General features: G+C 41.0%; 1 protein-coding gene across 1 annotated transcript in view; it reads left to right on the forward strand.

Annotated features, from left to right (window-relative positions):
• Nucleotides 1–1,049: 1,049 nt before the first annotated feature.
• Nucleotides 1,050–14,504, forward strand: part of itpr3 (inositol 1,4,5-trisphosphate receptor, type 3) — a 41,924-nt gene continuing 28,469 nt past the window's right edge. The window contains exons 1-6 of the mRNA XM_049016328.1: nucleotides 1,050–1,632; nucleotides 6,731–6,801; nucleotides 8,941–9,062; nucleotides 9,884–9,970; nucleotides 13,188–13,346; nucleotides 13,940–14,038. Coding sequence (XP_048872285.1) covers nucleotides 1,538–1,632; nucleotides 6,731–6,801; nucleotides 8,941–9,062; nucleotides 9,884–9,970; nucleotides 13,188–13,346; nucleotides 13,940–14,038 — 633 coding nt within the window. The 5' untranslated portion in view covers nucleotides 1,050–1,537. The remainder of the gene's footprint in view (nucleotides 1,633–6,730; nucleotides 6,802–8,940; nucleotides 9,063–9,883; nucleotides 9,971–13,187; nucleotides 13,347–13,939; nucleotides 14,039–14,504) is intronic.

Here is a 14,504-nt window from a genome sequence, read left to right on the forward strand (position 1 = left end):
TAGATGCACCAACGAGATGCTCACAATTTGTCCTCTTTTGAGCCCTGACATGTCTCCCATTATGTTGTGTGGATTGCAATAGGTCCTGTTTTATGTACCTGTTGCTCTACTGATTCAACCATCACAAGCTGCTCCTTTTCATGGAATGTGTGATCAGTAAATACTGATCGCACATATATAGGCGTGAAACCTTTTGGCCAGTGTTTCAGTTTCATTGTCCAACCCTTGTATATGCATGACACGCATCACACCTCCAAGCCTGCACATATATCTATAACAATTTCTGGTTCTTTCTTCCGTAGGAAATGTCGACTATTGAAAGACAGTCAGTTTGTACAAGTCGTAAAAGGGAAATCGCACTTAAATCCGATGTTTGCCGGCCGTCTATAAACAGTTGTTAAATGCATACACTATTCTGGGTAATGTGTTCGCCTAAAGCACGCATGGTGACATCGACAACACATAGAATTGCACGGAACTGATTAATTACAGTAACTACATCACCGTCACTTATTATTTAAACTTCCTCGAAGGATAAGCTACTTTGTGCTTAATCACAACTGCATTTCTTACTATTACTACTACGAATTATTGTTTGGTCGTTCTGTGTACATCTACAAATATTTATTCAGCAAACGCTTTTCTGCAAAACGTCTTATGCCGGTCAGAGCATGTAAGTACTGTATATTTAAACCACAAAGGGAATCTACAGAAGAAAAACACTTCAACAATTAAAGGTTTTGTATGCTGCTTATGTGACATGTTCATCCTTTACAATATGATAATTAATACCATCTAATCGTGAAACATGAAAAAATAGTATATATCCATTCTTATATTTACTTATACCTTTCTTTAAGTGCAACTGTAATGGATTTTATTTTCGTTTAAATGCATTACTCAACCAATCCTGCACACAATCAAGATTCTGAAAAATTCATCTGTGGCGGGTTACGACAAATTGCAAGAGCAACTTAAGCATGAATAATGGAATGTCTCTGGTAACTTGGAAGTTTTAGTTTCCCTTTCGGTGACAGCTCATTGGCAAATGCCCGATTGTTACTGGTGCGTTTTCAGTACTTAAGCCGGCTGATCATGGTTTTTGGATGCCCTTCATCTGCATTTGTGGTCTGTACGGCAATTACCTGTCTGTAGTCAATCTTTTGAGTATCCCACCTATTTGCATTGTGTACACTTCCTGGTTTGAATACTATTTGGCCCAAGTACACAGCAAACCTGTTAGGACTAACTAGAAGTTTTTTTACGTTTTCAAAGCTGCTCTCCAAGTATCCGTTTGCAGTTTCAGAATAGTCGCCTTTAGGTTTGATTTTTGTTTCCACCTTAGATAAAAAGGAAGGCTGAAACTTTGTGTATGAGTTGGCACACAACAGGAACGGGTCGCCAGGAAGAGCGCGGCGTTTAGAGAGGTGGCGGTCCCACACGCCGATATGTAAAAGTAAACCATCGGTGAATTTCTCGAAGATCTTCATTTTTTACTCCGTTCTCCCGCACCATACTTTGTTCCTTGAAGAAAACAATGATGTCTGATTCTGTGTCTAGCTTTTTGCACATAGGGGATATTGTGTCCCTATATGCCGAGGGATCTGTCAATGGCTTTATAAGTACGCTTGGGTAAGTACTAAATAGTGTATAGCATTCAGTTAAGTATATAGGCAACAGTAGACTTTTGAGTTATATGCAAGCTTATGTAATTGCTAGATGTCTACAAAAACTTTTCAACTGTTTTGACATTGATTCATATTTGGGCACTAAGGTGGATGGAATTTGTAATGATTTGCGCTCGTGTTACTTTCGCTATGTGACACGATGCAATTCTCCTAAATAATTACAATTTGCTGCATCCAGTGGACTCTGTATAACGTAGCTTGTCTTTAATGAAACAACATTAGGAAGCAGCTCGCGTGGTTAAGACGCTACTTCCTGGGTTCATGTCGATGTAACGTCTCCTTAAGATGTGTAGTAGGGTTTCCACACTTTAACTCGGACGATCGTTCTTGTTTCCAGTATCACGTTACATATCTAACTTTTCCAAAAGTTTGTTTGATAAGACACTTTATTTGGATCGGTTTGATCTGCACAATTGACCTGGTAGAAGGCGGTATACTCCAGTAGTAGGACGCATACCCAGATATCACCACGTTATTGTTTCAACGTTGAATTATAGTTGAATGCGTTGAATTATGGGCAGTGTTAAATTATCAGCGTTGATACTGAATCGGTTTTTGGTCAGATTTTTTATATCGAAAAACAGATAGTGGCAAAACCTTGATGCAATGTTGATATAAAGTGAAATACTGAAGATCGACATTGTTTCACCCTTTTTGTCTGATATGGAACCAATGTCATTTCAACATATGTGTGCTTTCTGGGTATGATGTTCAATGGAAAATAACGTGTTAGTTGAAGTTAAATATGTTTTTCACCTTTAAATCTGAAATTTTGATCTTGATATAATTAAAGGAAATACATTTTCTGTTCTCCAGCCACAACATCGTCGGGCACAATCTGTAGTTTATTCGATGGACCAGTGGTGCGACAGAACAAATGCAGTGTGTGTACTGACTACGTATACAAGTGGAGAAGTTTGTGAACTGCCAGAGAACACTGCTGGGATGAAATTATATATGTTTCTTAATGTATAGATTGCTTGTACAAGAAACAGAGAGCACTACATCATTATCGGCGTTTTACGTTATAAACATTCAGGTGCATAATTTATTTTTCCCCATGGCGCGAGTATTTAATTTTTTCTCTGTCCCATAGATGTTAAACACTGCTACATATAGAATTTTATTATTCACTAATACTACAAAATTTTGTAGGCAGGGTGATTTCAACAATGTAACAACCATCTAAGTATTGATTCTGGTCCTCCCTTGAGGTGAGATGACAGCATTGTGCCCTGGGTGGACAGTATTGCGTTTTTTTGTATTGAGAATGATGGAATTAGCCCTTTTTTGTTATTAAGTGCCTGTCTCAGGGGAACACAGTGCAGTCCATTGTGCCTCGCTCTTAGGCTTCCCCTATGAACATAAATGTGCCTGGTGCCGGATGCGATCTAGGCATGTGCAGTGGAGATTGCCATCCAGTGTCCAGTGCAGGACTGCTCAGTAACTTCCTGTGTTTTTTTTTTAGGGAAGTGTGTGTGTGTGTGTCAGTAACTTACTGGATAGCTATGAGGTATTGTCAGTTGGGCTACTGAAATAACAAACCACAGTAAAGACCCCTGCAGCGGCTGTGTCCCTCCAGGTACTTTCTTAGAAAGTTCATCCAACTTGCGTCATTCACTTGAATGTCAGATTGGATAAGTGCACAGTAATTGCCACTACCAGGAAAAATGTGGGAAATCTGACACCCTCCCCTTCACTTTTATCAAATGTAGAAAAAAGACACAAAACAATTTTTCCTTTCGAAGTAAAGTTATGAAATATCAGTAGTGCTTGGGGGACGCTTAAGTTATACAGAGAGAGTACTGTTTGTTTAGAACAGGTGACCCCGTTGTGCAATTTTTCCTGGTCTCCCTATGATATGACGTATGAGCCTCCTTTCATGCAATAGCTTTGTGTCGGAATAGGGTGCTGTTGTTATCTACCAGCACAAGCTACAGGAAATTGTTCTGTAGTATACTGGAGTAGAAGTTCTCTGAAGAACTTCTCCTCTGTAAGAGTATGGAGTGGAGTAGTGATGGAGTATTGTGGGAGCATGGCAAAAAAGTAGTGATGTTTTGTAGGAGTAGAGACAGTAGGAGACAGAACAATGATGGTGTGGTGGTATTCTACAGCAGTACTGGACGGAGTAGCAGTCAGGATACGTTACTTCTGTTTCTATTGCATTCTTCTGGTTGAGTGCTCAGGGTTACTGTAGAATGGTTTTGATAAATGAACTATTTGCATAGTAATTTTCTTCCTGTTTACCTGGCACACTTTAATTGTGTCCTTGGTGCTGGGCTGTGATTGAATTCATTGGCTCTACATTGTACTGAAAGGTATTGCCTGTGACTGGAGCAGTTTCTGAAACACTTTTGCAATACTGAGCCATTAATGATTTGTAGCCGATCACAGTCATCGTTGCTTCTTTTAAGTAGGTACTGTGGCATGCTGGGGGAAAAGGACAGAGCTAAACCAAAGCCATGGAGATGTCCTTCACCTGTTTTTGGGCGTGGGATTGTTCTGCCTGCTGGTTTGCATGGGACCACACTCCATTCAAATACTATGCTTTTGGTGATGAGTGTAAACTGCTCTGCAGGAGCATTTTACGTGTGGTTCAGCCTCACCCTGAAACAGGCAATACTAATCCATCTATTTTGTACTAATTTAGAAATATCTAAATTTATATCTATTATTAATATCACTTGGAAGTCAGCCCATATCATTGAACCACCCCATAAAGTAATTTGAATGATCAAGATGACAAAACATTTGCATTTTCCTTATTTTAAAACTTGAGGTTAAACTGTTTTTGTCTTTACTGAATGCCATCTTTGAAATTCCAAAAGAGTTCAGATATAGCCCCCTAGGATTAAGGTTTACTTTGGAAATGCCCACAGACACAACGTCGTAAGAAAATGTCTGTAGAAAACTTAATTAAAAATCACACATTTTGTTCGCCGTACAGTGACCAAAACTCTGTTGCTGGAGGCCAACTGAACTAGATGCCTGAATTTAGCTGCTTTCACCTGACAAGCCAGTTAAGACGGGATGATTCCTCTAATAACACTTAGGAAGAAAGGCTTGGATCTGTGGCCCACACACACACACTGCTACTGCCATATCTCACTCAAACGATCTGTGCCATTGACTGTAACAATGACAGACTTACTTGTGGATTTGTTCCAGCAAGACTGACGTAAAAAAATGTGTGAGCTGGTTCTCCTGGGATGGTGTAGTGATCTGGCCTGTAATCAAACCGCAGCGCAGATGGGGAGCCTAAAAGTAACCCGCCATGGCTCGGCACCCTCGGCCCTCGACTGCTCAAAGGTTTACCATCATGCATCTATCATCTTTTCACTAGCTCCCGTCTTCCTTAATGATGCAGGAAACTGATGTATGATGGAGTGCCAAACACTGGCCAAGACCTACTTTCAGTTAAGGCCCACTTTGAGCCATGACCTATTTTTGTACTACAACCCAGCTTCGAACATGTAGCAAAACGAGTTACTGACTCCAAAAGTCTTTTCTTTGATTTAAAATCAGCTAACGGTGTATATATATGTTACATACCTTAGTAACAAATGTTGTATTATGGCCCGATCAAAGGATTTGAAACGGAAAGAAACAGCATTTATCTTTTTTTGTTAATTAAAGTTATTCTTATAATGGTGGCTGTAATTTACGGTATGTGTGAACCATTTATGTACGTGCATATTTACTCCACTATTTTTGAGATGCTTACCTAAGATAATGCATTACCTATTGACAAGAGCTAGCAGTCTCTAAGCAAGTCTTATCACTGTCTATGAAACGCACTGTGTTTTTCTCACCTGTAGTTTGATGAAAAATGACATCCTGTGTTTGGTGAGACAAAGGAGTGAATGGGTTATTAAATAGGTATTTTTCTGATCTTAATCGGTCAGCACCTGCAGATAATAACTTTGGAGTGTAAATGATAAAAATGCAGGACTTCACCGTTTTAATACATCCACATTCACTTCACTTGCCCATATACCCTACTGACTTCCATAGTCTGTTAAATCACTTGCAAATAAATTATGCATTACCAGAAGATAGTTTTGTACAGTGACCTTCAGTGACTAGGCGCTTATACATGTATTTACAGTCACTGAAATGCAGTTGACAACCTGTTTTTGTTCAGCACACGATTCTCTGTAAATTCTACACACTGTAGTGTGTGAAAATCTCAGCCATATTCATACCTATCAGGCGCATTTGCATTAGCAACCTATTAAACTGGCATAGTTGTTATCACTGTTGCCTGCCACCTCTGCCTCCTGTTTCCTAGATGCATGGAGTTTGCATGTTCTCCCCGTGTCAGTAGGGGGTTTCTTCCAGGTTTTCCATTTGAAACAAATGTTAAGGTGTTCTTAAATCAATTTTATAAAAATCAATGAATGCATTAAAGAAACTAAAAACGTCAAATGTCTTGTATTTTGTTTGGTTACTGATGGTTAAGGTTAGTTAGGGCTGGGTAGGGGTTAAGGTCGTCATTGCTGGGATTAGAGTTTTACCCATAGAAATGAAAGGATTGTCCCCACAAAGACATGAATATAAACATATATGTGTGTGTAACCCTGGATAGGACAAGCAGGTAAAGAAAATGAATGGATGGTTGATTGGATGGATGGATGGATGGAAAAATCTGTGATTGTACAAATGAAGAAGTCATTTACTGAACTCCTAATCTGTTTTCTTATGTAAAAATGTTATTCTGAGTAAAACATGAGGGGATTGAAAAATTAGTGAAGTCCTCTATTTGAACAACAGAAGTTGCCTTCTGATCTCTTTCTAGATAGTCAAGAAATTGGCTGGATGCCTGCCTTAGCATAGGAAATGCCTGGAATCAATTTCTATCACTACCAGTTCCATCTGTCTTTTCTTGAGGCTGATTAGAGGGGAGTGATTATCTCTGCTGTTCTCTGTAATGTTTCTAGACTTAGTCTAGGCCACCACTGACCTAACAACACTGCTGGTGCTATGATGTAATCCCCTAGACCCCTACCCTCACTCTAACCACTAATATGTCTGTTCCATAGGTTGGTGGACGACCGCTGTGTGGTGGAACCTGCTGCTGGAGACCTGGAAAACCCTCCAAAGAAGTTCAGAGGTCAACTAGTCGAGAACCATTTTTGAGAATCTTACAATTTTTTTAATGGGGAATTTGTCCTTATTCAATATATAATAACACTGCAAACACTGCTTTAATATACAGTTGCTTACTGGAGAGTAACCACTATCCTGTTGTGCCTTTGGGCTTATATAAAACATACATTTCAGCTCATGTGACAGGACAGTCCTTAGCTCAATAGCCAAGCGGAATCTTGGCTTTACAGCACAAACATGTTCTGCTTGTCTGTCATCAAATTCAGGGAACCTGCAGTTCCAGCTAATTTTTGGTACATTCAATATTTATCATGGACTAAAATCTATCGGAATGTATGACTGTTTGTTCTCCAGGACTCATAAACTGCACGTGGTTAGTATGCGTGTCAGTTGGGGGAAGGGGGGGTGCAGAGGTACTTGAATGTGACAGCAGAGACAAGCATAGGAAGAGTCAATATTGAATATTGTGTCAGGCTGGTACAGCTTAACAGGGTTTGTTGTATAGATATAGTTTTATAATTGTGTCAAGTTATGTTGCCAAACAAATGAAGTTAAGGGTGGGACTGGGACTGAGACTGGGACTGAGACTGGGACTGCTACCGGTCAGTAGGCTGCTGCATCCTTATTTTCGGTCACATTAGCCAAATGACTAGTATCCATGTTTCTCAAGCGATATGCAGGAAGCTCATATTGTGTCACTTGTTATTTTTGCTGAGCTGTAGAATTATTCTTGCTTCGACTATTGTTTGACTCCATCATCATACCAAATATCAGTGTTTTATTGTGCTTTATGCCTGACAAACTGGTTTCGTGTTGGTGAGGAATACAGTGATCCCCCGCTATTTCGCGGTTCAGCCATCGCGCCCCCACTATATCGCGGATTTTTCCCTGACACCTCACAGTTCTTTGCATATCGCGCACCTTGCTTATTGTCCGATTGTTTTTGTGAACCCATACTGAGCTTAGAATGTTGTTATTTTTACATTTTCCATTACGTATACAGAGAGAGAGAGAGATGTGTGTGTGTGTGTGTGTGTGTGTGTGTGTATATATATATATAATATATATACATATAATATTTATTATTATTATTATTATTATTATGTTATGCGATGGGCTGGCCCCCCATCTAGGGTTGTTCCCTGCCTTGTGCCCATTGCTTCCAGGATAGGCTCCGGACCCCCCGCGACCCAGTAGGATAAGCGGTTTGGAAAATGGATGGATTATTATGTTACTCATATCCTTAGCCTGACATCCACATATCATATGTGTTTACAAAGTGTGTTTTAATAAGTTTACATGTGTTTAAAGCATGCGAGAGAGGTATTTTAAGGCTTAAACTATAAAAAAACATTTTATTTATGTGGTCTTTCTATGTTGCGGATTTTCACCTATCGCTGATGGGTCTGGAACGTAACTTTCACGATAGGCGGGGGGTCACTGTACTGTGTGGTAATGAAAATACAGTAAAACCCTTTTAATGAGAATCATAACTTTTGGAGCATTCATTCATTAGACAATTTTTGTATTTCCCTTAAAAGAAAATTTATATGACAGAGTACAGTGTTTGATTTGGAATTGTTCATATCTTTAGTTACAGTGAAAAGCCCGGGAACCCGCTGTACAGTACGTGTGTGTATGTGAGTGTGTGACACTTTTGGATCAGCATGTGTTTCTCGACCAGGGGAAAGTGAACGTGAAATGTTGGTTAGTGGTCCTTAGCTTCTTCCCTTTTTTTGAGAGTCTGGTCTCAAAAACCCTATTCCAACACATTGTATTATACACACTTACTGTATATGCGTATAAATGCCAGACAAGAGCAGCTGTCTACTACTGCTTTGTTACAGTGATCTATGGCTTCACTCATTCCACTGACCCTTCGCCTTGTGCACTATTTATCTTCTCCTTGCTATGGCCCCTGATTATCAAACTTCCCTCCCTTTGTCCAAGATTCCCATGACTCTGCCCCTTCCTATGACTCACTTCTACCACTTCTCCTCGAAAGCTATTGTCCTTTGCAAGCTGCCGTCGCTTCCCTTCAGACTCGCTTGCTACACCAGGTAGCACATCTGAATCCCTTCTAGTTGTGCCTTGATTATTGCAGATGGTTTGACTCAGGCTCCACCTCTGTGCTTCTCCTCAGATTGCCTCTTTAAGGTCTTCCCCATGAACCGGTACTCTGCTCAGAAGCAGTTCTGGAAAGCCAAGCAGGCAAAACACGAGAAAGATAAAATCGCTGATGTCGTGCTGCTCCAGAAACTACAGGTGAGAGGCACATGCTTCTTGGTGGTCACATGATTGTGTTGTATTTCCATCCAGTCTGTTTTCAAATGAGGTTCTTATACCACAGAAGCTTGAAAGGTATGAAGTTCAACAACTTTCAAAACAATAAAATCTAAATCAGATTATATGGATGAGTGAGGAACCTAGTTATCGTGTCTAAAATATGAAATGCATGCCTTGAATAGTATTTTAGAGATCTCCTATCTTTAAGAGTTTCATTCACATGACTTGGTTGTTCTATAAACCAAAAATAATACTTGTACTAGTGGTGGGAAAAAATATCGATTTTATGATTAATTGTGATCCTGCTTTTGACGATTTGATACTGATTCACAAAACCCCAAGATTTGCCCTAAACAATACCTGCATAGGTAAGTTCCTCAAATAAAGTGGTTTTGCATTACGAAGCCTTTGGCCTTTCTTTAGGGGTTTTCACAATTTGCTTTCAGTGACTATGCATTTGTAAATTTGCATTCTATTCAGAGCTTTTTAAACATCTCTCCAAATATGGAAAGCTGCTACATAGTATTACATATTATCCCTTATTCCTATTGGATTAATGTCAAATTATAATTGAACTGAGAATCATTAGCTTGCAAATTGGAATCGAATCAAATTGGGGCATCTGTGCCAATAGCCAGCTCTGACTTGTAGTCTTTAGAATGCTCTGTGAGACTGCAGTACTGTGATGTAAGTTGTCAGTAAAATCCCAGCTGAGCATTTGTCTGATCAGGCTTGTGTGGTTGGCTTGCCCACCTGCGGCTGCCTTGTGTTAGCAGCGCTGATGCATTTGTGTCACACAGCATGCGGCAAACCTGGAACAGAAGCAGAACGAGACAGAGAACAAGAAGGTGCATGGGGATGTGGTGAAGTACGGCAGCGTCATCCAGGTAGACCCCACCCGCAATGCCTTACTTCTGCAGGTGGAGCCCGTGTGATTGGTGTCTGCACCACTGAGATGCCCACCTTTGCTAAGTTGTTAACTCGGTGCTCACATGTTGAAGGCAGTGACATGTTTCTGGCTGAAACCCGAAGCCATCAGGCCCCATGCACAGAGCTAAGTGAGGGGAGAGCAGGCGGAGTTCAGTTTCCATGGCATCGACCCTGGAATTTGCCTGAGTCGTGGCCCTGTCTGCCTGCATTCCTCTACCATGGGGTATCTCTTTCCACAGGCAGGCAGAGATGCAAGTCACATGCTTGTATTCATATCTTTATGGGGACTGTCCATTAGTTTCTATTGGCATAACTGGGGTTTGGCGATTTGGACCAAAAATCATATCCCGATAGTTTTTAGCTGACCGGCGATATACAGTCAGTACAGACAGTATCAAGTCAGAGCCAAATGACCCCAATGTCACACAGGCACTTTTATTAACATGTGCATGAAAAAATGTCTATATTGATATAAACAATATTGTCTCATCCTATATCTTGTATGAAAATATGTTGATATATCTTTAAAACTATATATATATCGCCCACTTTCTGTAGCTACTTGTCCTGTTCAGGGTAGGGGGGTCCAGAGCCTATCCAGAAGCTACGGGCACAAGGCAGGGAACAACCCAGGACGGGGTGTCAACCCATCGCTGGGCACCTTAAACATAAATAACCAAACAAAATATGACTATTTACATTTTTATTTTTTTTTTCTTATTACAGTCACAGATTTTTATGAAACTGAGTTTCTCCAAGACAATCGTAATCATTTTTTTTGCTTTATAAATACCCTCTTTTATTAAAACAAAATCACATTGTGATGCTTGAACGTTTTATATGCAGCCCTAGTATTTTATACAAAATATTTTTTTTATTTCTTATCTTACCATCCTGATCTTGTATCTGTTCTTCTGACCAGATTGCAATTAAAGCTCGGATCTGTTAATTTCTTCATATATTACTATTACTTTTATCTTTTTTTACTTTATCGTTGTCTTCTGAGTTCACACCTTTTGCATAACAGGCAAGATATTTGCATAACCAATCAAAAAAGAAAACGTTTCAAGTCCCACTCCAAAGTACCAAAAACATACCCCAGTTGATTTGGCAGCTTTGGTATAGGAAACTCACAGATGCCGAAATTTACTGTTTGGGTATTGGAATTTGGAAAAGAAATACGATTAATTTTCTGATCTACGATAGAATCTGAGCATTTTGGTCGGTATAGTGGGTAATTAGTTTGAGAGATACTGAATGTGGTTCAGGATAAAACGAGATGGGTCAGTGAATGGGATAGGAATTGAGAATGAAAGTGAGTATGAAGCATCGCAGAGACTTTTCACTCCATTGTTAGAGTGACAGCAACCACAGATGAGTGCCTCGCTAGCTAATATGAAATCAGCAAGGTTAACAATACTAGACACTTTAGTTGATCCTCATGGATCTTTATGTTATGCCTCCCCCAACTTGCCCAACTTGTTGCGATGAAGGGCAGCCTCCTGTTGCGGCACCCAGGGAGCTGGGGGTTAAGGGCTTTGCTCAAGGGCCCACAGACGTGCCAACTAGTATGAACCAGTATATAGTTGAGAGGGCCAAGCTGGGGAGGTTATAGAACTGATATAATCACACATTTTAGTTCTAAAGTGCTCACTCAGGTCCATATCGATGAACACATAGATCGACGCAGAATGCCCAGACAATGAACATTTACAGTACCCAGCCTTGTCCCCTATGTTTCCTGTGACAGGCTCCTGGCTCTCTGTGACATTGCACTGGAAAGATGGTGAAGGATGATAGATGAACTATGAAGGAAGTTATGCAAACCAGGATATGTTTCACCATTTTTGCTATAAATGTGTAAGACAAACATATCAGGGTCAGATAGTACTGAGATTAGCCTGTCAAGCCTGAATGGGATGGTGAGAGGGAGTTCCTGTGCCCTTACAATACTTCTGCCTCTGTTCTTTATGTGTGCCTAATTAACACTGGTGCACTCAAGATTCTCTGTGTGCGAACAATTAAGTCAGGGCTTTGGTGCAGAGGAAACATAATTGAAACTGTGATAGTAACTAAGATCGTGAGTGCCTGTGAGTTTCTGTCAGCGTCTTTTTGAGATTCTAATTAATACTGCACTTCTGTGAAGGCTTGAGCAGTTGTGTTTCTTTGTACATGTAAATAGGGTGGTTAAAATTTGTATGACTGTAATTGAAGCGTTGGTTCTTTTTGCATCTGCTGTAAGGCTGTGGGTCTTCTTAACACCTGAGACCAGCCAGTTCTTCAGGCCCCAGGAGATGAGGGATAAGCACGCTTAATACCTTGTTGTTGCACTTTTGCTGTAAACTAGGGCAATAATCTGCGAGCCTGGTTTAAGGTTGCAACTGTGTGATCCTTGCCTTAGAAGACGTTACTTTTCAATATTTGTCCTGTCGTCTTATCTAAAGACAAACAGCAGGCTTCCTGGAGATGGGTGGAGCTCCAGAGAGATGGTATTAGGCAGTTGTTCCTTGACTGTGGTGAACATAGTACTTGACTTGTGCCTGTAAGGGTTACGGTCCGAGGAATGAAGGAAGTTTGATTGCTGTCCAGAAAGTAAAGTCTATGGATGCTGGTCTAAGGTCTTCTATAGGAGGAAGACGTGATTTCAGCTGTTGAACCTTCTTTGGACTGTTTGACAAAAATTTGATAGATTAGATTAGATTAGATAAACTTTATTGTTGAACTGCGTGGTTTCATGAACAGTTGGTGCCTGTTCTGATAAACTGTCCCCACCCGAAGACAGTTGACACGATGTAAAGGAATGAATCATCCATCACTGCTGGAGTCCAGTTGCTTTTAAGACCCTGTGAAGTGCTCACTGCTGTTGTTCACTGATTAATCAAAGGTCCAATAGCACAATATGTAAGGTGGCAGTCAAAGACACAACTCAAACCAGAGACTGAGGGCTGATCATTTGCCTGGGAGTTTGGTACATTTGCACACCTTTCACATATCACCTGACATTGCCCCTACTCCTGTAACATCTGGTAGGTCATACAGTAACATAGATGCCTACATGTGAGGTAAAGGTGCAGCTCACCTGGCACTCATAGGTAACAATGCAGTTACATGTATGTACCATTCCAGGAGTTGTTGTGGAAATTATGTTCTCTGTTGTTTTCACCTTGATGGCAGCTCTTGCACATGAAGAGCAACAAGTACCTCACTGTGAACAAGCGGCTTCCAGCCCTGCTGGAGAAGAATGCTATGCGGGTTACACTAGACAGCACCGGTAATGAGGGCTCCTGGCTCTTCATACAACCCTTCTGGAAGTTGCGGGCCAATGGGGACAATGTAAGTGAAGGAGCACATACATTAATGCACAACTGTTATCATTTGTATCAATGTCAAGACTTCTTCCACCCAAAATATGATCTGTAACTAATTAAATGTTTTCAGGATAGAATGAAATAATTTTGTTTTGTGAAGACATTCATACATTCATACCAGGGATGGATTACGGACCGGGCCAGCAGGGCCGCTGCCCAGGGGCCCTTGGGGTGCAGGGGGTCCGTGGGGCCCCTAGCCCAAAACAATTTGCAACGCTTATCAACAATGTATTTTCGTTTGTCTATTTTAGAGGGCCTACATTCTTTGATCCTCTGCCTACAAGGGCCCCTGACCCTATAGGGAGGGCGTTTGGCTGCCAAGGGCCCTTGAATTGTGGTGGTTGTGGTGCTGGTGCTGGTGGTGGTGGTGGGGGCCCTCGCGAACGTTTTGCCCAGGAGCCCACACAACCCATAATCCGTCCCTGATTCATACAACACCCTTTTTTGTAGGAATTTTTTATTCTTGTAGGAAGGATTTCTCATACGTGCGCATGTATGATTGAAACATGCTTGATGGTGTGTGGCTATGGGTGATTATATCTTTGCTGCCCCCTGCAGGTGGTGGTCGGAGACAAGGTCGTTCTAAACCCAGTGAATGCAGGACAGCCACTCCATGCCAGCAACTACGAGCTGCCTGACCATGTGGGCTGCAGGGAGGTGAGGGTACTCAGTGACGGGTGATCTCTCCCCTTGAGCTTCCATCAATGCAGCCTCTGCTTCATCATCACAGCTACTTCTACCTTCAAGCCAACTATACATTGAGTCATGTAGTATTTTCTTTATTTAGAACCACGGATTTCTTCCTGACTTAGGACTACTAATTATGATTTCTAGAATTATGCACTTGGTTATACTTGTATACATCTGCTGAAGCTTCAGTGTATTCTTCATCCAAAACCATGCATGTGGGACAGGGCCATTATGAGCCTGGATTTTGTTCCAGGAAGTGCAGGGCACAAGGCAAGGTATACCAGAGATGGGTTGCCAGTCCATCATGATTGAGAGACACCAGTGCCAGCAGTACTGCTGTCTTTTAATTAATTTACATAAATGTTTTGGTCCTATACTGCTTTGATGAGCTGCAGAAATGATAGACTTGATATGTGCACATTCGGTGTCATTC

Source organism: Brienomyrus brachyistius, chromosome 6 (assembly GCF_023856365.1).
Source record: "Brienomyrus brachyistius isolate T26 chromosome 6, BBRACH_0.4, whole genome shotgun sequence".
In the NCBI taxonomy this organism is placed as follows: domain Eukaryota; kingdom Metazoa; phylum Chordata; class Actinopteri; order Osteoglossiformes; family Mormyridae; genus Brienomyrus; species Brienomyrus brachyistius.